General features: G+C 34.2%; 1 protein-coding gene across 3 annotated transcripts; it reads left to right on the forward strand.

Moving 5' to 3' along the window:
* The first annotated feature begins 328 nt into the window (after positions 1-328).
* Positions 329-13,465, forward strand: LOC136228753 (probable DNA primase large subunit). 3 transcript variants are annotated; one of them, XR_010688833.1, is made up of 21 exons: positions 329-531; positions 616-677; positions 771-874; positions 970-1,051; positions 1,146-1,205; positions 1,427-1,484; positions 2,168-2,187; positions 2,519-2,602; positions 2,680-2,744; positions 2,995-3,043; positions 3,134-3,181; positions 3,280-3,369; positions 3,505-3,564; positions 3,879-3,938; positions 4,108-4,182; positions 4,491-4,576; positions 6,985-7,078; positions 7,171-7,278; positions 10,693-10,752; positions 11,922-11,991; positions 13,105-13,465. XR_010688833.1 is itself a non-coding variant. In XM_066017223.1 (20 exons), the coding sequence occupies exons 1-19, from the start codon at positions 399-401 to the stop codon at positions 10,708-10,710; spliced, it is 1,356 nt and encodes a 451-aa protein (XP_065873295.1). In that variant the 5' UTR covers positions 329-398; the 3' UTR covers positions 10,711-10,752; positions 13,105-13,465. The 3 variants fall into 3 exon arrangements, 2 of the variants coding, with proteins under 2 accessions (XP_065873295.1, XP_065873296.1); XM_066017223.1 differs by lacking the exon at positions 11,922-11,991; XM_066017224.1 differs by lacking the exons at positions 11,922-11,991; positions 13,105-13,465 and adding an exon at positions 11,738-11,898.
* Positions 13,466-27,076: the final 13,611 nt, after the last annotated feature.

Below are 27,076 nucleotides of genomic sequence, written 5' to 3' on the forward strand. Positions count from 1 at the left end.
TACATATAAATATAAAAATAAGTGAAAAGTACCAAAAAAATACTTGTACTTTACCCAATTTACAAACATAGACACGTAGTTTAAATTTCGTGGGAAAAATTTACACTTCCAAAAAGAAAAGGAGTAAATTTGAACTTATCCATTCAATTCTAATGGATTTTTTTTAGCATTGGATCGTAATATAGTCCACTTTCCAAATTCAGGCCCAAGACCACCGATCTGAGCAGCGAGCGAGACGTGCCGAACTCAGCCGAATCGTTTCCCGCCAATTCATGATCTCGTTTGGCGCGCTACGCAAATGAGAAGAAGACAGGAGTTTCAAATCTAGAAGTCGACAGTTCGTGTTCGCTGTGCAGGAAGGATTGAAAGAGAGAAGGTAAAGAGAAAAGGCGAAGACAATGGAGATCGTCCGACCACAATGGAAGGCTCAAACCAACGACGTCGTTTCAACTCTGCCTCTTTACCGCTCTGCCCCATCTCTCGAAGTTAGACTCGAGGATTTCGAACTCCACGCCGTGGATCGCCTTCGAGGTTTTCATTATACTTCTTATTCTTTCATTTCCAACAATTTCTCATTTCGGTGTATGATGTCAATTTAATGCTTGCGGGTTTCAGTTCTTAAAGCTGTTTCCGATGGATTATCTCGCGGAAGAAAGCCCGATGAAATGGAAAATTTGGTAATTATTATTTGTTTTCCTATGTTATAGTGATTTCTCTCGATTTTGGGCTCTGATCTTTGCTATTGAATACTACTGATTATCTCTGATCAGGTAAAAGAGTTATGGAAAGCTAATATGAAGCATCCATTGGCTTCGGAAGTTCTCAACAAGGATATTATATCCCACTTTGTTCTGCGACTTGTGTATTGTAGAACGTAAGCTCGGTCGACTATAATTTTGTTGTCTATGCTTCGTTCACGGTTTCTTCTCATTTTTTTCAACTTATACTTGTTAATTACTTGTTTCTTAGGGAGGATTTGAGGAAATGGTTTCTTTCCATGGAGACTACACTATTTCGTTATCGTTTTCGTCTTTTAACTGCTGAAGCACAGGTGAGATTGATGGAATCACTGACTGATTCACAGTACATTTGTTACTTGAATTTGACGATGATTAGCTCCACTTTCATGATCATGGACTTTGTAGAGGGTACTATTGGCAGAGTTTGGGCTTCCATACAGGGCAGTTGCTAGTGCAGAATTTGAGGTTATTATACTCTATCTACTATATTGATTTGATTAGACTTTTATCATGCAATTCTGTGCATTTTGCAACTTAATGCAAGTTAATATACATTTCTGAATACGCAATCCTTTCCGCTATAGAAATTTACACTTTTGGTTGTTTAACACACTTATATCTTGTGTCCGCATTTCATGTTTAAACTAATGTTAGGCTTTATTTTTGTATTTTCCTTTTTCATGCAGAGTATAAAGGACAAATTATCTCAAGTTGCGCGTTCAATTGGGCAACCTTTACTCTCTTGTAAGAGCGGATCACTTGTTGGCGTTCCCCGTTCTTTATGTGCCTAATTTAAACACCTTTCTTTTTTCCTCCTTTGATCTCAATTGTGATATATTTGTTGCTCACATCATAGATTCCTTTTATGCTGTATGAAATCTAGAAAACAGGTATGATAATATTAAATGTCAAAATATCCGAGAGGAGATCATAATGCCATTAACTGCCATATAATGAATAATTCTTGGATCATAGTAATGTTTGGCTAGTCCCTTTGTCATCTTGGCATACAATTAGGAGAATACTGTTGATGCTCTGTCAAAAGCATTTGATGCATTCCTAGATCCACATTTTTTTCATCTAAGTGATTCACCATGCGTACACAGTGCTGGTATTTGCTTTCATCAATTTGATGACCTAGGTACTATAATAGGTGAAGAGAAGGGACAAATTAGTCTTAGGTTGGAAGCTAGAAGATGCATCTTTTTCTTTTCGTCCTACCAATAATAGTAGAACCAGCTCCTTTGCACTTTTATGGATAATATTTATGCAACATATGGTTAGTTCCACTTAGTTTCTTATGCAATATGCCTTTTTTTTTCCTTGGGTTGTTTAGAGAAGAATATTACCCTTTCATGTTGGTTTTTTTCTTTGCTTATTCCAGTTCTAATTGATATTTTTGTTTTTGTTCTCTTTAATGTTTGCAGCTGATGCAATTTTCTACAAGGTTTGTTTTATTTGCTTTATCAATTCATTCTGGCTATATACGAATTATATTTAATAAATTAGGTACTATCTTTATGATAAGAGCATATAAGAGCTTTGTGGTAGCATGCATTTGTGGTGTTAATCCTTGTTTTTGTCATCATATTGTTGATATGATTCCTCGGGTCAAAAAAATCATTTTGAGCATGGAATACTTTGATCTCATTATTGCCAATTTTGGCGGATATATGGGTTGAAGATCTTAAAGATTTGTTAGTATTTCAAATGAAGGATTTATAAGGAAATCCTCCCATTTCTGTGTATGCTTATTCATGTTTACCTGCGCACTGCAGGTTCCATTTGAAGAAGTTCCAGAACTTGTAGCTGGTCGTAGAGTTTTTGTCTACAAAGGATATGCTTATGTTGCTACAAATCAGGTAATCTATGCTTTTGAAGTTAAAAACTTGGTCTTATTGGAAGATCTATTTGATGTTTGTCAACTTTCATCTTGTAGGTTGTTTCGCTTGTTGTCACGCAATTTCGTAGTCTTTTATCAAAGGCACTTACTCTAACAAACAGGTTACTATTTACATTTGATGCTTCAAAAGTTACTCTTATATTTTATGTTGGATTATGAATGTCTGCATCATTGTTTGTCTTGCAATGAGTATATTTAAGAATTCACATATACAAGCAAGTTCAATATTCAAAGGATTATTGGATTTGAGGTTATTCTGCTTGTGGAACAAGCTATTTGCATAACTGCATTAAGAATAATATTTGTATTCCTTACAAATAAACTCTTAAAACAAGGGCCTTTTGTCTGCAGGAAATGGACATCGACAATCAGAGAACAAGAGAAGGATAGGCTAACTCCAGTGAGTTTTGAATTATGAATGCTGTGAATTAAAATTGGCCTTTTTACTTCTTAGCTATGATGATGGACTTAATACTTCGGTTTCTTTCAGATCGTGGAGGCCCTATGTTCAAGCTATCTGGGTCCTGACTTTTCTGAGGTATTCCTATACCTGCTCTTGTATTCAGTTTCTCTCTCTCTCTCTAAGTCGTAAACTTAATTTATTTGGACAATTTTGGTTGACTGCCTCTATTACAGCCTAAGGAATTTGCCGAAATATCGATAAAAGACATCGATGTGGTAGCTAAGAGTTCATTCCCTCTATGCATGCGTCAACTGTTTGAAAAAGTAAGTCCTCGTGATTCAAACACGTCTATTTCTGATTTTCGTTTACACCATTTTTTCCCACCCCCTTGCTTTTGTCATTGGTTTTTTTTTTATTTTTTATTTTTAATTTATTATATTTTCTGTCTTATTTTGCAGCTCCGGGAGGATCACCATTTAAAGCATGGAGGGAGGATGCAATTAGGTCTCTTTCTTAAGGTTGTATTCTTGTCCACTTGTGTGCAAATTGCTTCGCTGTTGATAATTTTTTGTGCATATTAGATGTTTTACAAGTTTACTTATCTTGCTCTCTTCCATACTCTTTCCTCACCTTGATCTGTCTGCACTTATTACTATTGAGGCATGTGGCATTTTCCTCTCTAATATGATAACTGTTGCTGTTCTCTTTCGTCTAGTTTATTCAGGATTGACATGATCCATGCATCAAAGAGCTTCAGAATCATCCGTTTCTTTATATATATAGACAGTAATGCTTGCAATTTCTCTAACCATTGTCTCTATCTGCATTTTAGGGTGTTGGGTTAAAGTTGGATGAGGCTCTTGCATTCTGGAGAGCTGAGTTCTCTCAAAAGGTAACTATATTCCATATAGCATGCATGTGAAAATGGTGCATCAGATGCATCTTTCTTTATCTTGTTTGTTTGTTCTCCCAGAATTTCTATGTTTAGGAACACTAGTATCTTGGGGCATGGAAATTGACTTGTAATCATCAATTGCTTTGTCGTCTTTGACTTGATGTAGGTTGGTGCAGAGAGGTTTGACAAGGAATACGCTTACGGAATACGCCATAATTATGGAAGAGAAGGAAAACGAACCGTAAGATTTTGAATCAATTTGCATTAGTTCCTTATTTGAATGATGTATGTCATCTTCATTATGATAGAATATGATTAGGATCAGGTCGTTGTTCAGATCAGAAGCAGAAGGAAATGAAGAATGACCACATAAATAACTCTTATAAAACACTAATAGCTTATGATTTTCTTTTTGTTCCTACAGATATTGTTCCCAATTTGATATTTATGTCTCATTAATCTTAAGCATTTTCGTTTCTGCACCCTGGAATGTCTATTTTCTGCATATTATATTTGATTATGTTTCTTGTGTGTTTGTTGTTATTGCAGGATTATACACCTTATTCTTGTCAAAAGGTTATATCTTCAACTCCTGGGGTTGGTGATTATCATGGTTGTCCTTATCGACATTTTAGGTAAATTCTTTCACTATATTAATGTGTTTAAGGAAATAAAATTAGACGCAGCAGAATAACAACTGAATTTACAACTCTTTGTGACTTTATTTGCATAATCAGTTTAAATTTTGTTGTCATCTATTGTCTGATGTTTATTATGAGACCATCTACCTGTAACAATTATTCATATGGACTGGGAACATCCTACCTATGGGTAACTCTTCTTTTAGGAAGACGCTATAATTTGGGGTATAATAGCAACTTATTGAGACTAGACAATTTTTGAAATGACCTTTACCTCACGATCTAAGTAGAAGTTTCTTTTTGCCCTCTTTCCGTAGGCAACTCCCTTGAATTTATTGGGGTCATCAAGTCATGGTTCATACTAAACCTTGTATCGCTTTGGTTTTTTTAATTTAGGGATCAAAATGCTAAACTTTTGGTTGTTATGACTTCCAACTTCCAATCAAACACAAATTTTTCTGGTGTCACTTCTGTTAAATTCATTTTGTTTTTGGTAGTTTTTGGGATCCATAGATAATAATGGACTTTTGGACTTCTGGAAATTAGTTAGTCATTCTAAATCAACAATCTGGAAATTGGTTAGTTATTTTGTTGAATCAACAATGGAAATTAGTTAGTTTAGATTTTCATCTGGCTAGCCCTTCAAGGTAGGATTAGTACTAGTGACTTCTTTCGCAGAAGGGGAATCCTAGATGGGGACAATATTACGTGTCTGATGTATAACGGTGATAGAGAAAGTGAAGATCATCTGGTGGGGAGTCTCATTCTGCAGACCAAGTAATTTGATTGATGTTTTTAGGCAATGGAGTGAACTAGTGCATGGAAGCAGCAAATTGAAGTATGGTTAACTAATTATCTAGCTCTTCTATGGGCTTTATGGCTGGAAAAAAATCTTGTATCTTCAATGGCTGTTCATCAGGTAGAAAGATCTTACCTTCATCTACTCTAGTAAGGGCATCTTTTTGGATAAAAGCTAAAGGTATCTTGGCAGAGTTGAATGGTCAAAATCTAATTTTATCTGCTCGAGGCTATAATTTCCTGCATGTTTTTCTTATAAAAAAGGAGTTCCTACAATTTTGTGTCCCTTTAACCTGGAACCCTCAAATGGAACACTGATCTTCTCTAGGTAAGCCAGGTCCTTGTGGAGTTAGGAGAGTCCTAAGAGATTCTGTAGGTGAAATAATTATGTCTTTTCTCTTGCAATGGAGGGGTTACTGAATCAACTCATGCTGAAGCCTTGGCTGTAAAAAAAATTCCTTCAGATTTCTAAAGAATTTCTTGCTTCTTGGGAAATTGAAATAATTTTTGATTTTCTGTTCTAATGCTGTTAAATGGCTATCAAATCTTGCATGGAAGAGCGACCTTGAGATTTGCAGTTGAGTTTAACTACATTGAAAATAGCTTAAGTTTGATTGAAAAGACTTCTTTCACCCTCTAGCTTAGGGAAAGCAATTTGTTCGCCGATACTCTAGTCTTATCAAACAAGATGTTTGGAGATCTGAAGACTTCATTGCGTCTAGTTTGATCTATTGATAAGTTACAGCAATTATTTATGATGATGATCATTGGAGTTCTGAAAACTTCATTGCCTGGCTAGTTTGAATTTGATCAGTTGCTGCTATTATTGATGCAAATCACCTCTATTGTAGCTCTATACTGATTTTGATATGGCAAAGCCATATTCAGAAATTACATTTTTCACAAGTGATAAGAGGGCTTCTCTTTCTGTATTTCGGGGGAGGAGATTGATGAGATTTGGGAGCTAGACAGAATGTGTAATAGGTGTGATGTTTCTCTATGAAATCCAAGCAGCTCTGAGAAGTCTTTTCTTTTTATGTTTCTGGTTCAGTGTTAAAGTTGTCTTCTGGTTTTCTTACTCAAATGTTTTCTACTAAAGTTTGCCTGTTTTTGTCCTTCCATAATTGTGTTATGTGATTTATATATTTCACATGATTATATATGATATAAATGCAACAAAAATGATAATCATGTCAAACAGCGTAGATTAGCTCTGTAAATCGTAGATTGAGTTATTTACAGTTCTTCTCATGGGTGTTGACAACAAAGTCAATATGTCAAAAGATCTCAATTCTTCTGCTGTTGTTAATTTATGCTTTGTCACCTAAGTTGGAAGGGTTTTTTTGTTCATGTCTTGTGTGTTGTTGTAATGTTTCTGCCATTAATAAAATTTACCTATCTTGCCTACCACAGGGAAAAAAAATCAATTAGCCATTACCTTAAATAATTCTTATGCTAAGTTAAGAATTTTCTTTTTTCCAAACATTATGGTAATTGATGCTATGCGTCTATATTAGGCTAACGCTTGAGCTATTTTAACTCCATTGCATTTTTCTTTCTGAAATAAATTGTTTAATGCTACAATTGGGATTTTGCTACACCAGTGAAGAGAACTTGAGGGCTGCACTCGGTAAAATTGGAGTAAACAGTGGTGCAATGGAGGATGTAATGGACAAAGTGCGAAATAGACATTATCAGGTTATGAGACTGCCAATTAGCACTGATTTTGCTTCTCATTGTGTATTCCATTTCAATACCTTGACTTGTGTGGTTGACCTTCTATGGTGCAGTTGGCTTGCACATTGACATTCGAAGCTATTCATGGTGTATCTTGTGATGCTGGTATCAATCATCCTAATCAGTATTTCACAGACAGCCAAGTTATCCTGAAATCCAAGGTAGATGCTAACATGATTTTTTAACTTCAATTAACATCATGATTAAAGTCTTGATCTTTATGATGGGTTACTGTTAAGAATTGGATCGATGTTCACTATGATAAGTTTGATATTCGAAACCGAAAATTACACATGCAATTATAAGAATGACATTTATAATTTTATCTACATCCACGGCTAATCCGCAAGTTGGTACAAAAATAAGGAAGTATTATCTCCGTACCTAATCCAGTAGAATTTCATGAGACATGATTACACCCAAACTTCACACATGAATATCCCAAAGTATAAGCTTCAAAACTCTCTGTACAAATAAATAAGAAACAACTATTGCTTATGTAGACTCAAAAATATAATCCTTATATGAATATCCCAAAGTATAAGCTTCAAAACTCTCTGTACAAATAAATAAGGAACAACTATTGCTTATGTAGACTTAAAAATATAATCTTTTTCCAAATAGGATTCAAAAAGAGTTTTTAATTTGGCCTTGCCTAATACATTTATTGGTGCCTTTTAACTTTCAAAAGTTCCAACCCATGGTGGAGTCTGTCTTTTTCTGTATCCAACAAATTCTATTGAGAAATAGGGGGTTACTGAATGCAACAGCTGAACAAAAATAAAGGGTCATTTAAAACTTTTAAAAATTCAGGGTAGCTGAACAAAAATAGAGGGTCATTTAAAACTTTTAAAAATTCAGGGTAGCTGAAATTTTGGGCCAAGTAAGGGATGTATTAAACCTTTTAATTTCTATTCAATTTAGGATAAATTAACTAAATAAGATTTCAAATATATACCTTAATAATTACTGGTGATGAAGCTTGTCTCCCTGATTTGTTGAGATTTTATCCCTAAGTAACTACAATCAATGCATTTGACGACTAACGACCCGTCCATGCATTATTTTGCAATGAGAGGGATAATATGCTGGCCTCCAGTTGAGTAGGCAATTTGTCATTATTATGATTATAAGTTGACAGACCTGTTGTCATTATTATGATTATAAGTTGACAGACCTGGACCTTAACTGAATGACCCATAACGTGTTTGATCAATATTTATAGCTTTCCTTTCAATGACATAAATTCACAAGTTGCGTATTGTTGGGTTTCCTTGAATTCCTTTTACTTCCCAACTCGAATTATGACCCAACCCTAAATTTTGTGGAGCTTTAAATTTAATTAGAAACGATGGGGTGTATGGTAGAAGTGTATGGAAACTTTAATTTCATATTTTTTCACATTTCCAAATTGTTTTTGGAACCAAAATTCTCCCAAACTTGTATGAAATATGACCTTTGGTTAATTTGAAAATGATTACAAACTTAGGGGGCCTTTTTTTGTCTACTTTTCAGCTCCTGTTTGGTTAGACTTCTCCTGAAGTTTGCCTTTTACAGTTGAAAAGGCAGTGACTGTCAAGGAACCGATCACAGGCCCATCCCGCCATGTGTTCATCCTGCCACGTGTTTTATTAATTCCAATTAATGAGGTTGCCGGGACTTGAACCCGGGACCACTTGGTCGCACTGGCTCTGATACCATGTCAAGGAACCAATTGAACTAAAAGCTCGAGCTGATAGTTAAGGCTCAATCATATATTTTATATTAATCTCCGACAGTGACCTCCTGTTTGCCTTTTACACCTGAAAAGCAGCCTTTTGCAAACGCAGAGAATCTCTGCTTTTTGGAAAAGCAGCCTTTTCCAACACCAAACAGCAAATAGCAAACAGCAATAGCAAACAATAGGTAAAACAAACGGGCCCTTAATTTTTAGAATGTAATGTGTTTTCAGAAGTGGATCAATAGTAATCACATGTGCAATAAATTCCTCGAATCCTCTATCACTTGATTCAAGAGGATCTGATACCACGTCAAGGAATCAATTGAATCAAAAATTGAGCTGATAGTTAAAATAGTTAAAAATTAAAAGTTAAAATAGTTAAAAGTTAAGCTGATAGTTAAGATCCGGCAATAATTTTTATATTAAATCTCTGACATCATATTTCGGAAAAATTTAATTAAGACCAAGATTAACTTTTATATTAAATGTCTGACACCATTTTCCTCAAGTAAATATCAAAATTTCTCTTGTCAATGTGGATGTAAGTTGAATTATTCTAACTATGTAAATTTCGTTTACTTTTTCGTGTTTCTTGTTTGCTGGATAACAAGATTATATATAATGTTGTTCGCACACATCATTAAGATCTTTACAAGATATTTTTGGTCCTTTTCACCTTTCATAGTGAAATAGGTTTTGAACAAAATCAAAGTCTGGGATCTCTGTACCATTATAATGGAACACTGACAGAATGAAAAAGTAATACAATAATGGATGAATCATTTTACATTCATAATGTTTCATCAAGATCTACCTAAATCTGATTTCTTAAATTGTATCCTGACCTTCTATTGTGTTGACTAATATAATGTGTTGTATTTGTGATGCATTATGGCTGCAAGCCTCGTGATATGAGACTACGTGCCTAGACCATTAACTGTGAAAACTTTGTCGTTTCTAACCATATAATAGAGGGGTAAAATCAGTAAAGTTGAAGTATATTTTATAAAGTTACATATAGTAGGGGTGTAATCAGTAAAGTTTGAAGTCGGTCGATTGAACTTTATTTTATTTTAATAAATCATGGAATTTTATATTTAATTTTAATGAAATCATCTCAATCAAGGTGTATAAAAATTCTTGATAATGCAACACAATTGACTATATCCAAACTAAACACTGTCGGAACTGCTTGATTTTTATGACTAGTGTGGTAGATGTGTGGCGGGCATGTGTTTGCTGACGTGCCACATTGTATGCCACTAAATTTTCTTAAGAAATAACAGATTTGTTCAATGTGGTGTTTTGTTTGCATATTGTTAGCTGTTTTCTATATTGTGTAAATATTTCAGTGAGTTTGTATATAGGCAAAAAGTATCTTTAGATTGACCCTTAATTTTTTTTATTTTTTAGTGTATTAATCTTGATCTTTTATTTGACATATTAAACTCCAAGATCTTTTAATATGAAAGTATGATAGTATAGTATCATTCCTTTGATCGAAATTTGATTTTTAACCATTTGAAAGAAACTTTTAATAGATAAAATATGACTATAGAAAAATTATAGAAACTTTATTTTGAATTGTAAAATATATATAATAATAAAAAAAACAAAATGATGGTTATTTTATTAAAAATAAAATAACCATTAGCTTGCATCAAACACCAATCAAATGAATAATACATTTTGGCTTAAAAAAATTAATAATATATTTTTAATTAAATCAGAGCTCAAAATGATAATGATAAGGATCTAATGCCTCCAAATAAAATAACGTAATGCAATAAAAATTTGAAATATCAGAAGTCTCAAGAAAGGCTACAACAGTAGTTAATGTTTTTATTCATTGCAGAACCATTCCACACAGTGAGGAGAATCTATTGGAAATCAACAACGCTGCTCTCCTTCCCAGGTTTGTCATTTTCTGGACCAAATACCCTCTACAACTTTCCTCTCCTTACAGGTTTTATCACGTGCAACTACAGTTCTCTGTTTGGCATAGAATGGACCACAATTTCCGTTAATAAACTAGAAGTCACTTTAAATTAATTCAATTTTAGAGAAATTAGTTAATTAAAACTATATTATCATTCAGAAGAGGATAAATGAACCGGACATCATCCACTGAAATTCAACTAAAATGAAAAAAATGAACACGAGGCAGTGACATAAAAACCATTTTTTTTTTTTTAAAGTTCCAAATTCTTGAGTAGATAATGGTTAAATTACACCATGGTTACTCTAACTCTACTCATTTTCATTGGCCACTAAGTTAATATAAAGGTTACTTACTCAACTTTACCCTTTCTAATATTTTGATTATTAAACTTTAATTAACGTCTCAAAATGACGATTTATAACCTTAAAATAAAAGATTTAAAGAATTAATGGTATTCTAAACTAGAGAGAATTTCAGAAATGGTGATTTCAAAAAATAAAAAATATGGTTCCATATTAATTTAGGTATGTAAACTGGACGGGACGGGGAATGCATTTCCCATCTCCGTTCCCTAACTAGTCGGGGAATCTCCATTCCCATCCCCGCCAGTTAAATGGGGACATATTTGTCCCCATCTCCGTTCTGCGGGGAATCATCGTCCCCGTGGGATCCCCATTCCCCATTTACAGATGTTCCAAAAACTTTTTCCCCATTCCTGCAGGAATTCATCTAGGTAATTTACCCGGTAGATAATACACCAGTGCATTAAAAACTTGTTAATTTCAACAAAACACTGACAATTTATGACCCAGAAATAATATGAAATAAGTCATTGAAAAGACAGTGGACATAGTATTAGACAGTCACCTAGATGAACAAGAGTAGACCAATTGGGTAACAGGAGCGTGCGTTGGTTGTTAACCTCTCATTTAGGTCCTTAAATTTGGTTGGTTGGCAGGAAAATATCCAATAGTATGACGATTTCAAACACACACCTTTGCTTCTACCCTATAGGATGATGTTGATGGAACTTGGATCAACTCATCTTACAAGGCCCCGGGGGTTCAGCATGCAGTTTTGAATTTATTGGCTATATTAGTTGGGATTGTATATACTACTACTATCTACTTTGTTGTATGTAGGTGGACCCAAATGCTTAATAGATGCTTACTTCAATGCATTAGCACATGACATTTTTAACTTCAGGATAAGGTATCAAATATCAATTTAACCCCAATTTCAAAGTTTGTGAAGTAGTATTAAGGCAAAAAGCATCATTATGCCCCTAATCTTTCATTTTCTAGTTCATTGAGCCCTTGATCTTTTATTTGGATACATTAAACCCCTGAACATTTATTTTTAGTCTCATTAAGCCCTTGATGGCCAAATTAGTAAGTTGTGAACATTTAATTCTGTTAAAAATACGTTATTAACTTCATTTGTATTTAAAATTATTAAAAAATATTTTTTACAGTTTCAATTAAGGTTTATACAGTTTTTGTACAGATACATTACACGTAAAAAATACAAATTTTGAATGAATAACAATCTGTTAACTGAATTTTATGTTCACAATTTACTAATTTGGTCATTAAGGGTTTAATGAGACTAAAAATAAATGATCAGGAGCTTAATGTATCCAAATAAAAGATCAAAGACTTAATGAACCAAAAAATGAAAGATCAGGGGCCTAATGATGCTTTTTACCTAGTATTAATTTAGTATTGGATAACGAATTTAACTCCAAGTTCGGTTACTCTGGGTTAAATTTGTTAGATATGGAAATATTTGTATTTAGGAAAAATAATATTCATTGTTATCATAGGTTTAATCTTAGACATTAATATAGGAAAGATAATATTCATAGCCTTAATCTTAGGAGTTAATATAGTTTGTAATTGCTGTATAGATATCATATTCTATCATTCTATCAATAATATTGATCAAGAGTTCTACCTTTATTATATGAATATTATCTTTCCATATTAATGCCTAAGATTAAGCCTATGATAACAATGAATATTATATTTCTTAAATACAAATATTTCCATATCTAACAAAATTGATACAATTTCACAAACTTTAGGTCAAAATGTTTTATTTTGGAGGTTAAATCGATACTTTTTTAAAAATGTTGAAGCTATTTTGGTACCTTATATTTTGACTTTATAAGTTGAAAACGCATGATGAATAATTATACATTTAAATTTGTCATTTTTTTTCATTTGGTATTCTGAATTTATATTTGAATTTATTACACATTTTAAATTTGTCAATTTTAGATTTTACACTCTAATTTACTTACATGTTATGAAATGTATTTAGGTGGAAGTTTGACTTATTGGTGCCATGTGAACTTTGAAGTTTGTCAAATCAACAACAAATATGGATGTTACAAGAAATTATTAGAGGGTTCAGATTTTTCATGTCAAATAAAGGATCTGTAAACATTTCTGGACATGTGTAGGGTGAACCCACTTATGGAGGGCATGTGTATTAAGTACATCATGATGGATCCACTCGCACGTACAAAAATGTGTAGGGTCTTCCATTTGACATGGAAAACTAATTCCTTCTAAGACTGAGAAGCTTAGGCATGGAATAAATTAGTGTAGGGTACCAAATTCTTGTACATAGATATGTATTATGCCAAGTTGGAAAAAAAACATTCTAATTTATTGTTTAAGTTGTTGATATTTTAATTTGATATATTCAACTCTTGAAATTGAAATTGATGACATTAATTTCTTGATAACGAAAAAGTTATTCTTGAATAAAAAATTTAATTAATAGTGTATTATTGAAATTTAAAATATATATTTTTAATAGTTTAAAAGTAATTTTTTTTATATATTTTATATGACTAGTGAAATTATATAAAAAAAAAAATTCCATTTCGAATTGTAGAATATGTAATTTCAGATGTAAATGAAACAAGTAATGTATTTTTTGGTTTGAATTAAATATTGAGAAAGGTATAAAAGTAAATTTTGTGATTTTGGATGGTTGATTTGCAAAGGTAATGTTTTAATTTAAAGTTTTCAAATTGAGGTTTGATGTTTGTGAAGTTTAGTTTAAGGATTCATGAACATGTAATTTAGTTAATTTGTAAAATTTGAATAGTAAATTTTATAATTAATTCAACTTGCTTTTTTTAATAAATAGTCATAATAACAAATTTTAAAGGATAGCTTGAGTTTTTAAATTACATAATATTTTAAATCAGGAGATTGCATTTGTAAATTGGTAAACAAGATTTATTTTTATACTCTTTCCTTTAATATTTGTTACCAACTAATTTGAAAAACATATTATGTGTAATTATAATTAAATTGTGTTTCATTGTATTTTTTTTGTAGGCAAAGGAAAAGAAAAACAACAACGTAAAAACCTAACCCGGGATCAGTCTAGGAAGGCTGACCCAACCCTATCTTCGAGAAGAATATGCAGAAAAAAAGGAGGAACAGAAAGGGTAGAAACACCTAACATCCTCCCATGCCTAGCAGCAGCCAAGCGATCCGCCACGCGGTTTTGCTCCTTATAAATATGGGAGAAACTAAGAGACTCGAAAGCAGGCCGAAGCCTCAAAATAGTTTTGATGAGGTTCTGGCTAATAAGACAAAGGGCCTGGCCATTAGATATCCTGTTGATTGCCTCCAGATTGTCAGACTCCACTGAAAGCCTCTTAACCCCCAAGCGAATGGCAAGCTTAATACCTGAAAGAATACCTCAGAGCTCCGCAGAAAAGGACGAGCCAATCCCTTAGTTATGGGTAAACCTAGCCAGCCAAGCGCCACCAGCATCCCGAAGGACACCTCCAGCAGCAATTCTGCCATTGTTCAGGCTGGAGCCATCCGTATTCAGCTTAACAACCCATTCTCTAGGCATACTCCAACCCACCAAATGGACAACTTTAACCGGGGAGTGATTAACAAGGGGGTACCCATCATAGCTACTTAAAATAATCGAGAGCTTTTTGGAGAAGAAAGCAAGTAAGTTAGGAATAAGGGTAGTCTTCTCGGCAAATATCTCTTCATTCCTCCATTTCCAAATTTGGTGACAGATAATAACGAAGAAAATGTCACCGTGCTCAATGTTGGTCAACAGCTTCCCTTTGACACCATTAGAGAACCAGTCAACTTCAGGATAAGCCATGAAGGAAGGAAGGGTGTGGTCAGGGAGAATCCCTTCCCACACCTTTTTGCTATTAGGGCAATCCCTCAAGGAATGGCACAAGGATTCCACATGACCTCTGCACCTACTACATGCTCCTGACTCAGCTAAGTGCCTTCTATGTCTGTCAGCATTAGTGAGCAACCTGTCCTTGACTCCAAGCCACAGGAAACTCCTAATACGATAAGGGACTTTAAGAGCCCAAATGGTCTTCCAAATCTCCAAAGGAGGATCAGCCCCATTAGGGGAAAAGGCTTCATAGGCCGATTTACAAGAATAGATACCATTATTAGTCAAGGCCCAGCAGTGTTTGTCTTTATCCTCATCTTGATTGCTAATTTTAACTCCTCGAATCTTAAGGAGTATCTCCAGGCAAAGGAAGGAGTCGAACTTAGACCAGATCCAGTCTCCCTTCGAGTCCACCACATCAGCAACTTTCCAGGAACGGATATCATTCGGCGGAGGAGAGCTACACATCTCAATCAACGGCTTATCCCAAATCCAGGTGTCATCCCAAAAACTAATAGATTTGCCATTACCCACCTCCAGGCCAATCCCTGAACAGAACTCAGCAAAGACAGCGCTAAGACCTTTCCAGAGGAACGAACAGTTGACAACCCTCTCCTTTGGGCCGCCGAAGATTCTGTCTTTCTGATACTTGCCGCGCAGAAGACGAACCCAAAGAGAGGAGGGGCATTGCCACATTCTCCATAGAAGCTTCATTAAAAGGACTTTATTGTTGTCCTTGGCTTGCCTTATACCAAGACCCCCCTACTTTTAGGCTGGCAGGCTTCCTTCCAAGGGACCAGGTGGACCTTTCTCCCCTCTCCAGACTCTCCCTAAAGAAAACGCCGATTAATCTTATCAAGATCACTAAGAACCGACTCAGGGAGCTTACAGGCTTGCATGATATGATTCGGAGCCGCACAGTTGACAGATTGGATTAAGGTAAGGCGACCAACAAGGGAAAGAGAATTAGCTTTCCAGCTAGCACACGACCCGTTGGTCTTATCCAGAATATCTTTAAAGGAGGCTTTGGAGACCCTGTCGCTATGAAGAGGAACCCCAAGATACTTTCCCAACGAATGAGTTAGGGAAATGCCAGAAAGCTCACTAAGTCTTCTGCACAAACCGTTGTCCATGTTCTTAGAACAAAGCATACGGGATTTCTGGATGTTAATCTTCTGGCTAGAAGCATCACAAAAACGATTGAGGATCTCCATGACCACCTTTATTTGCTCCTCATTCCCCTCCACGAAGAGCATCACGTCATCCGCAAAGAACAGGTGGGTAATAGGGGGGCAATGAATACTGATGGAAACAGGGTGGAGAGACCCCTTGCACACCGCCTCTTGGATCAGGTGGGCAAGTCTTTCCATGGCAATAACAAAAAGGAAGGGGCTCATAGGATCCCCTTGACGAATACTCCTGGGGGGAGAGAACTCATCAGACATGTCCCCATTAATCATAACCTGGAACACAGAAGAGGAGATGCACTTCTCAATCAAATTCCTACTGTTCATTGTATTAATTACATGATTAAGGATACAATCAATAAAATTAATATATTTCGTTTTTGAAAAAAGGCAAATAAACTTTTCGTTACTAGTATTATTAACGTCGGAGCAAAGTTGGCAATAGAAATGTAACTATGGAAAAGAAAAAAGGTTTTGGCTTTGTAAAAATAATATAACCTTAGAAACACTTTATTAGATAATATTAAATTTAACATTTACTAAATTGTGTAATTTAATGCATTTTTAGTGGACTGTGGTTTTTTTTTCATATACAATTTTATTGACCACTCTTCAACCTCCCAATGTTGTGACAATCTAATAAAATTTGAAATTGCACATCTCCTATTAATGGAAAAAACGCATCTTTCGTTAACGAAACTTGAATGTCACACCCCCATCAATTCCCCGTATATCTTCCTCTATATCTCTATATATATATATATTATGCTTCCTCCTCTTTTTATTTAATTATATGTATATTTATTTATGAGGTTTTCATTCTTTTTCCCTATCCTATCTAATATATATATATATATATATATATATATATATATATATATATATATATATAAAAAGTACATATGCTATCTAATGATGATGATCCTTGCCGACAATGGACCATAGTATAATTTAGGGAACTAAAACTGAAATGTTGGTTTGACTTCATTGGCCTGCATCTTTACTTTTTAGAATTATTACTTCATTTTGTTTTATTTATATAATTTTCTATATTTTCTTAACTTTTCATTATTAATTTCGTTACTTTTGAGAGTTTTAGACATTAAAAACCAATAAAATACTTATTTTACCTTCATTTCATTAAGTTGTCAAATTAAATTTAACAACTTAAAATACTAAATAGTACTCCTAGAAAAACTTGAATTTTTACTGATTAAAAATTTAATTTGACAATTTAGTTTTGTTAATTTAAAAAAAAGGTTTGAGAAAAAATAAACAAAAATATGGAGGTAGGAATGAGTTGGAAAGAAAGAAGAAAATCATTAAAGTGTTTAACAAGGATAAAATATATATTTTGTATAATTTTAACAGCTAAAAGCTCTTAAATTTGAAGGAATGAACTACTAAAAAACTCTTAGGTAAATAATTATGGGTTGAAAAAAAGAGAGATAAATACATATATTTTAGGGAAAAGTAATAAAAAAAAATTGTACACCAACACAACATGGTTTAAAAATTGCAAATAGATTATGTTAAAATATTATTTTTATCTTAAAAAAAATTATTCTTACATATTGATTAAATACAACTCTTTCCAAAACACAGCTCCCTAAATCGAAACAATAAATCATATGATAAACATTTTACTTTTTTTACTAATTTGAGAGATTATGAACTAAATTGATATCTAAAATTATTTTACACAACTGCAATTTAATTTTAGAGTCTATGTTTAATCAATGTGTAAATGTAATTTAAAATAAAAATAAAAATATTATTGTTATCAGAAAAATTTCAAATACTTTGTTTTGTAAACGAAACATACTACATACATTTTTTTTTTACTTTAGCTTATGCTTTAAGGTCTTTAAATTTTGTCAATTATGCATTTATCTCTTAATTTTTTTATAAAACTGTTAGCGATATTTTCGAAATATGCTAATTTCAACCTTGTCACGTGTGGTTAGGGTGCGGGCGTGCCAGAGAAGATTACTTCTCAATTAAAATGATTAAGTTTATGGAATTTGCACGTCAAAACTTGAAATCTAATCGAAGCGATTGTCGAGGGACGCAAGGATTGAAAAAGTCCCTCTTGGGTCTCTAGCGCCGTTATAAAAATTTTGCTAGATAAATTGTTTTATTAAAGCTAATGCGGGTAAATTGAAGACAAGAAAATAAAGGAATTTAAAATGCAAAATTGACACGAAATTTAGTAAAAATCGGTATTTTATTGATGTGAATAGGTGTTTGAATACATATGTTCGAAGCAAGCATTAAAAATGAAATGAATTACAATTGAAAAATCTCTATATTAAACATATAGGTAATCAATTGAATTGGAAGGACAAATCAAATACAAGGAATTGAAGTGCAATTAAATTAAATTAGAATTCAACAACAAACTCGGAGCCACAATAGCTATCTCAGATTGATGTTGAATTTTGGTGTTGGTGCGAGGTCCTCGGAGAGCTGCAGCCGGTCGGGCCCGTACGGTATATGATCTTGGCAATGGCAAAACGTTGGTAGGCAAATGGGGCAGATTTAAACTTTAACTTCGGGAGGCTCGTTTGGATGCTTATGAACACGAAATTGGACGATTAAATAGGCTAAATTTAACTTCAGGAAGTGAGGAACAAACTTCTATAAGGGATCGAGGGCCAAAACGGACTATTAATAGATGAAATTGGGGGTTGAAAATAACTGGACGAATCTGGAAAATTCTGGAAACAGAATGTCTAAAAGAATTTGGGCTCGAAAGATCGGCTTATAAATAGAGTTTCTCGGCACGGAATTGGGCAAATAAATACACTAGATCGAAATTCAGGACGTCAGGAACAACTTTGTCGAAGGGATTGAAAGCAAAAAAAAATGACTTTAAACAGACGGAATCGGGCTTTGAAAGTAGTTGGACGAATCTGGAAAATTGATTTGAAAACAGAATTATAGCTAGGAATTGAGCAAATTGAAGGCTTGGAATGCTAAATTGAATTGGAAAACTTGGAAAGAGGCTTGAATTAAGGCTAAAGCACACTAAAAGAGCTAGAAAGAGAGCTAAAAAATGGAAAGAGGAACTAAGAACTTGAAGAACTAAGAACTTGAAATTAAGAACTTGAAACTAAGAACTAGAGAGCATTGAAAGGGACCTTTAGAGAGGGGTTTTGTGTTGTGATTGAGTGATTTTTTATAAAGGGGAGGGGGTCTATTTATAGTATTTTGAAGTGGCATTTTGGTAACTATTGAGTGGTACTTTGGTAATTATTGAGTGGCATTTGGGTATTTTGGTCTTTTCATCATCAACTAACTCAACTAACTCCAACTAACTCTAACCAACTAACTTAACTTCCTCAACTGCCGTTGACTGCTTCCGGAAGAGACGATACGCCCCGCGTATGTCCTACTACTCTCTGCGTGTTGTGGCTCCTGGGCCTTGTGCGTTTCATTGATGATTTTTACGCGTGGCGTCTCTGATGTCACGTCCCGCGTAAAGGAGTACGCCCTGCGTATTGGCGGATACGCCCTGCGTGTTGTGGCTCCTAGGCCTCGGAACACTCTGCGGATGCGTCTTACGCATGACGTATTGGCAAGTACGTCCTGCGTAATAAAGTACGCCCCGCGTAAAGTGAAGGACGCGCTGCGTATTTGAGTTTCTGACGTAGACCTTCTCTGGTTGCTTGATCTACGCCCCGCATATTGGAAGACACGCCCTGCGTAGTGCCGGACTTTCTCATCGGTTGGCGGTTAGTTTACAAGTGTATTTTTCATTATTTTCTAGACAAAAATAGAAACTATACCCTAAATTAAACATAAGATTTTTATATACATAAAAAGAAAATTTATTTTATTTTGAGCCAACAATTGCCCCCCTCTTTTGTGTATAAATTGACTAGAATTGAAAATTTGTACACAAAAGAATGTATTTAGGATTTTTTGAACCATTTTTTTTTATATAAGAGCCTCGTTTGAGCTCATTGATTTTTTTTTGTTGGTGAAAATGTGAGAAATAAAGCATGAAAATTACAAAGCAATATGTACGCCGAAATTATTGGAGATAAGTGTACAAAAATAAATAAATAATAACAAACTTGACCTCGTGACCGATGAATGGTTTGAGATCAAAGCAATTGTTCAGAACAGTTGTTTGATGGGATTAAATTTGATTCAGATCAAATAAATACCAAAAGCTTGGTTCTGAGATAATTGGTACTTTAGAATCACGGATTGCTTTTTGAAAAAGGTATGGAAATGGTTTGCAACAAGAGAATGGCTCGCAATAATGAAAAATAACTTGAAGCTATAATAATGATAAATTTGGACACAACTGGCTCGAATTGAGGAGTGGATAATGTTTATCTAAGCTAAATGGAGTTCTAGAATAATCAGATTGGAATTTATCGAATTGGAGAAATTGGACGTGTCAGAATCATTTTAAAATTTGAATACACGAGTTATCCGATGTAAGAAAAATCAAATGGCAATGGGGTGATTTCGAGTGAGAAAATTGAGGTTATAGGAAATCGTTTTGAACAAAACGAAAGTTGAGAGTTATGATTTGGATATCAACGAAGAAATTGAGATTGGTTTTGAAGGAAAATGTGGTTTATGACGGATGAAATCAATTTTGGGAAAAAGCTAACCAGAACAGTTGTTTGATGGAAATTATGATTTTGAGATCAATAATTTCCAAAAGCTTGGTTCTGGGTATTTTAATTAACCGGAATCAACTAATAGATAACAAGTACGATTTAGAAATGGTAATGATTGAGTGTTCTGGTTTGTGAGTTAGAGTTTGAAGCAAATGAAGAAGATGCGAAAACAAAAGTAGAAAATATGAACCACATGGAAGCATGAACATAAATAATTTATTTTGAAAACTGAAATATTTTTTCATTTTCTATTTTTTTTTTGTGCTGGCAAAAACACCAACTTATTTTGACCATGAATGGTATTATGGGCTATGTTGTAAGTACAACATTATGTTATCGCCTCATACAACAAAATGCTCAGTAACATCTCTACAAGAGGGATATGAATTTCCATGTCTAGACTCTTATTTTCATGACTCTCTTTCCACATAATAAAAAGTATTTGTAAACTAGAGTCTAACTGAATAAACACGGTTAAGAAGTAAAAACCTTGTGACTTGTCTGGATGGTAGGACAACTGAAGTAGACTGATGACAAGTAGAATCATGGATTGCAAACTTGATCTTCTACTCGAGTTAACAAACTTCATGGTGATCATAGGCTCTGGAAAAATATGAGTTGTTGGAAGAATCATTAGAGGTATTTCTGGGGTGGATTCTCGATTAACCCCTCGATCTTGACTGCCCCCCAAATCACGATCATAGAAGTTTTCTTCATCATGACTGAGTTGCGAATTACAATCATAGAAAAATTCTTCATGTGTTTTTGAAGCCACTTCTTCTTCGATATCACAACTTTTCATAAAATCTTCTGATTTTAAAGACTTCACAAGAATGAGAGATTCTTCTAGAATAAATTCTTGTTGAACCTCTTCCGGTTGGATGTCCCTCGGGTTGGATACCTCATCGTCTTGACTGGATTCTGAATCATAGCTCTAAGAAACATCCTCCTCATCTTCTTGAATTTCTATAGGTGATTCATGGATGCCCCCCGATTTAGAAATGCTTAATGGGTCATCATCGTCCTGGCTGAAATCTGAATTAAGGTCATGAGATATATCTTCCTCCTCTTCATGGGCTTGTACCACTGTCTTCTTGTTCATGTCATGCATCCATGGAAATTCTATTGACTTTGGTGGATTTGCATCTATGGGCAATACTTCTAGAGTGGGTTCTTGTTGAATTGCTTCCTCTTTACTGCCCCCCGAATCAAGATCACTAGACGCTACATCATCCACTTCGTTGGATTCTAAGTCATAGCTCCTAGAAACATCTCGTTCTCCTTCTTGAATCTCTACAGGAGTTTCATGGATGCCCCCCGAGTTCGGAGTATCTGATAGGTCATCATCGTCCTGGCTGAAACCTGAATTGAGGTCATGAGATACATCTTCATCCTCGTCTTGGGTTTGCACAACTTCCTTCTCGTTCATGTCGAGGCTCCACAAAAATCCCATTGACCTTTGGGGATTTGCATATATGGGCAGTACTTCTAGAGTGGGTTCTTGTTGAGTTGCTTCCTCTATGCTGCCCCCCGAATCAAGATCACTAGACGCTACATCATCCACTTCGTTGGATTCTGAGTCATAGCTCCTAAGAACATCTCCTTCTTCTTCTTGAACTTCTATAGGAGTTTCGTGGATTCCCCCCGAATCAAGATCATTGGAAGCGGCGTCATCCTCTTGCATGGACCTAGAATCATAGTCATAGGGATCATCTCCATGCTCTTGACTTCCCATTATCGTTTCATCATTAGGCATCTTTGTTTTTGGAGGAGTTGGGAGTGCGGGAGATGCTTCTAACTTCGTATTGTGATGAAATTCTTCCTTTTGGATTGCCCCCCAATAGCTTTCAATGCAGGCTCTTAAAGAAGCCACTATGTTAGCCGCTGTAATGTCCGCCTGTTTCTCGAGTTGGTCCATTCTTTGTTGATATTCATCGTCCTTTAGTTGGTTCTCCTCCATAAGTAATGATTCGATTTCTCCATCATCCTCAACCACTTGGACTGCTTCCATCTCTGCCACATGACTAAAATCCTTGAAAGAATTTTGGTCGTAGCTCATATCGGAGCACTTAAACTTTTCATAGGTCTTATGCTCGACCGGTGCCATGATCGTACTTCTTTCGAAGCAAGATTGCCGACAAGGACGATGAAAATGGAGGTTTTCATCCCTATAATTGCAAATATAACTACCTCGGCAATGAGGATTACTCATTCGAAGATGCTCCCATACTTCAACATAATCAGGACCATGTGGATTTTTATGGGACTCCTGGACTTGCTCCACATAGCAACCATATTGATCATCATGGAATGATGTGGTTTGAACGTAAGCACAACACTTACAGTCAATATTATGTTCTTCACTATGAATAAACTGAACATAGCCATCGTCGTAGCATCTAAAGACGGTGTACCAATGGACCCACAATCCGGTTGTACTTATTGTAAAATGTCGATCTCGATTGAAACCACCAAAATACACCGGTATCGTAGCGTCCCTTGCATTTTCGTATGTTGTCCTCGTCATGGCTTAATTGTTATGCACCTATTGATATTCAGAGGCATTCTCCGTGAATAATAGAAAAATGATTAAATCAAATTTATTATGAAAATAAAGCGAATAAAATTGCATAAAGTAAGATCATGTAATAATAATAAACTAAATTGAAAAGCTGAGTGTGAGAGGAAAATAAATAAATAAATAAATAAATCGTGACGAAAAAATGAGTAAAAAACGGTATTGAAATTTTTGGCAAAGTTTAAAAATAGGTCTCGCTGGGCGTGCCAAAAATTGTTAGCATTAGCTAATAAATTTTGGTATGGTAAAGTGGGATAATGAGTGTGGAAAAAATTAAGAACGTAAAAAACGAGTATAGACACAATTTTTGGGTAGCTAAAAAAACAAAAAGTCCCACTGGGCGTGCCAAAAATTGTTAGCGATATTTTCGAAATATGCTAATTTCAACCTTGTCACGTGTGGTTAGGGTGAGAGCGTGCCAGAGAAGATTACTTCTCAATTAAAATGGTTAAGTTTATGGAATTTGCGCGCCAAAACTTGAAATCTAATCGAAGCGATTGGCGAGGGACGCAAGGATTGAAAAAGTCCCTCTTGGGTCTCTAGCGCCGTTATAAAAACTTTGCTAGATAAATTGTTTTATTTAAGCTAATGCGGGTAAATTGAAGACGAGAAAATAAAGGAATTTAAAGTGCGAAATTGAAACGAAATTTGGTAAAAATTGGTATTTTATTGATGTGAATAGGTGTTTGAATACATATGTTCGAAGCAAGCATTAAAAATGAAATGAATTACAATTGAAAAATCTCTATATTAAACATATAGGTAATCAATTGAATTGGAAGGACAAATCAAATACAAGGAATTGAAGTGCAATTAAATTAAATTGGAATTCAACAACAAACTCGGAGCCACAATAGCTATCTCGGATTGATGTTGAATTTTGGTGTTGGTGCGAGGTCCTCGGAGAGCTGCAGCCGGTCGGGCCCGTACGGTATATGATCTTGGCAATGACAAAACGTTGGTAGGCAAATGAGGCAGATTTAAACTTTAACTTCGGGAGGCTCGTTTGGATGCTTATGAACACGAAATTGGACGATTAAATAGGCTAAATTTAACTTCAGGAAGTGAGGAACAAACTTCTATAAGGGACCGAGGGCCAAAACGGACTATTAATAGACGAAATTGGGGGTTGAAAATAACTGGACGAATCTGGAAAATTCTGGAAACAGAATGTCTAAAAGAATTTGGGCTGGAAAGATCAGCTTGTAAATAGAGTTTTTGGGCACGGAATTGGGCAAATAAATACACTAGATCGAAATTCAGGAAGTCAGAAACAACTTTGTCGAAGGGATTGAAAGCAAAAAAATGACTTTAAACAGACGGAATCGGGCTTTGAAAGTAGTTGGACGAATTTGGAAAATTGATTTGAAAACAAAATTATAGCTAGGAATTGAGCAAATTGAAGACTTGGAATGCTAAATTGAATTGGAAAACTTGAAATGAGGCTTGAATTAAGGCTAAAGCACACTAAAAGAGTTAGAAAGAGAGCTAAAAAATGGAAAGAGGAACTAAGAACTTGAAGAACTAAGAACTTGAAATTAAGAACTTGAAACTAAGAACTAGAGAGCATTGAAAGGGACATTTAGGGAGGGGTTTTGTGTTGTGATTGAGTGATTTTTTATAAAGGGGAGGGGGTCTATTTATAGTATTTTAGAGTGGCATTTTGGTAATTATTGAGTGGTACTTTGGTAATTATTGAGTGGCATTTGGGTATTTTGGTCTTTTCATCATCAACTAACTCAACTAACTCCAATTAACTCTAACCAACTAACTTAACTTCCTCAACTGCCGTTGACTGCTTCCGGAAGAGACGATACGCCCCGCGTATGTCCTACTACGCTCTGCATGTTGTGGCTCCTGGGCCTTGTGCGTTTCATTGATGATTTTTACGCGTGGCGTCTCTGATGTCACGTCCCGCGTAAAGGAGTACGCCCTGCGTATTGGCGGATACGCCTTGCGTGTTGTGGCTCCTGGGTCTCGGAACACTCTGCGGATGCGTCTTACGCATGACGTATTGGCAAGTACGTCCTGCGTAATAAAGTACGCCCCGCGTAAAGTGAAGGACGCGCTGCGTATTTGAGTTTCTGACGTAGACCTTCTCTGGTTGCTTGATCTACGCCCCGCGTATTGGAAGACACGCCCTGCGTAGTGCCGGACTTTCTCATCGGTTGGCGGTTAGTTTACAAGTGTATTTTTCATTATTTTCTAGACAAAAATAGAAACTATACCCTAAATTAAACATAAGCTTTCTATATACATAAAAATAAAATTTATTTTATTTTGAGCCAATAAAAACATTCCGCCACATGTCAACTACTATATGTCGCTTAAGTTTTCAAGGTAATTTTTTTTTCTATTTTACCCTTATTAACGAGTTTAGAGTTAATTACTCTTTTATCATTATATTGTTTTTGTTTTGTTTTGTTTTTTTTTTTTTTTTTTTGCAAGAGGATGAGTTCGAACCCACGACTCCCACCTCCGATTTCAAAGACGTACCAACTAAACTATGCTCATTTGATTTATTATAAATTTTCAAGGTGTGAATAATAGTGTAATTTAATGAATGTTAAGAAAAATGAGGATCGTTAATAAAAAGAGATAAAAAAAATATTTTAGTCTAAATTAATGCAAATCAATTGATTTGATCAAATATGATAAATAATACGAAATGGATTGAGTATACTTTAGCGATCATCAATGCACAAATACAATACTTCAGTGATTGTTAGTGATTTTTTTAAGGTAAACAATTTATTAGTGCAAATCTTAAACGTATATTCTTAGTTCTCAAATCTAATCTAATCAATATATTTGTAATGAAATTTGTATAGTATATATGTACCAATATTTCTATACTTGTATATATTAGCATGTATAAGAAATTTATATGATTTATTCTTTTAAATTTGTATTTTCATTTTTTACTATTTAATATAATATTTTTAAACTAATATCAAATATTATTATAAATCTTGATAAAAAAATTAAACTCGTATTTTTTTTTCATTTTATCTATAAAATTTATTAGAGATAAAAAAGTTTACATTTATATTTTATATATCTCTACTTCCAATTTTATAATTTTTGAGATATTTTTCGTTTTCTAATGAAACAAGTTTTATGATGCCAAATTAAAGTTTTATAATTATGTAAAAATTAAAATCAATTATTATATTTTAGAAATTAAGGGTCTGTTTGACTACTTGCTGTTTACTGTTCATGTTTGCTGTTTGTCTTTGGAATAGATTGTTTTTCCAAAAAACAGAGATTATCAACTTTTGTTAAAAGCTACTTTTCATCTGTAAAAGTCAAATATGAGTGTCTAATCAAACACATAAAACTCTGTCTAAGATGATGTTGGAAAGAAAAGAAAATAAAAAAAATTAAATGGTTATCATTATAAAATAGGAAAAAAAGTAACATTTTTTTTGTTTATTTTGACTATTGTCTTTAACATAAAGCTTAAAAAATTGAGAGATAAAAAAACTCAAAGACTATATAATTATTTATAAAAATATTATAATATTATAATATTAAAAAATATAGAAATTAATAAATTACTTTTATTTTCTTAAACTAGGAAATTTGAATAAAAATTAGTATTAAGGTGCAAAAACACCCCTAACGTTTTGGGTCAGGAGCAGTTTTACCCATAACGTCTAAAATGGTGCAATTTTGCCCCTAACGTTCGTAGTCAAGAGCAATTT

This window comes from Euphorbia lathyris, chromosome 5 (assembly GCF_963576675.1).
Source record: "Euphorbia lathyris chromosome 5, ddEupLath1.1, whole genome shotgun sequence".
Taxonomy (NCBI): domain Eukaryota; kingdom Viridiplantae; phylum Streptophyta; class Magnoliopsida; order Malpighiales; family Euphorbiaceae; genus Euphorbia; species Euphorbia lathyris.

Coding starts and splice junctions, on each gene's coding strand:
- LOC136228753 (XM_066017223.1), top strand. CDS start 399: ATGGAGATCGTCCGACCACAATGGAAGGCTCAAACCAACGACGTCGTT. Junction 678..770: donor CCGATGAAATGGAAAATTTG/GTAATTATTATT, acceptor ATCTCTGATCAG/GTAAAAGAGTTATGGAAAGC. Junction 4,577..6,984: donor TGTCCTTATCGACATTTTAG/GTAAATTCTTTC, acceptor TTGCTACACCAG/TGAAGAGAACTTGAGGGCTG.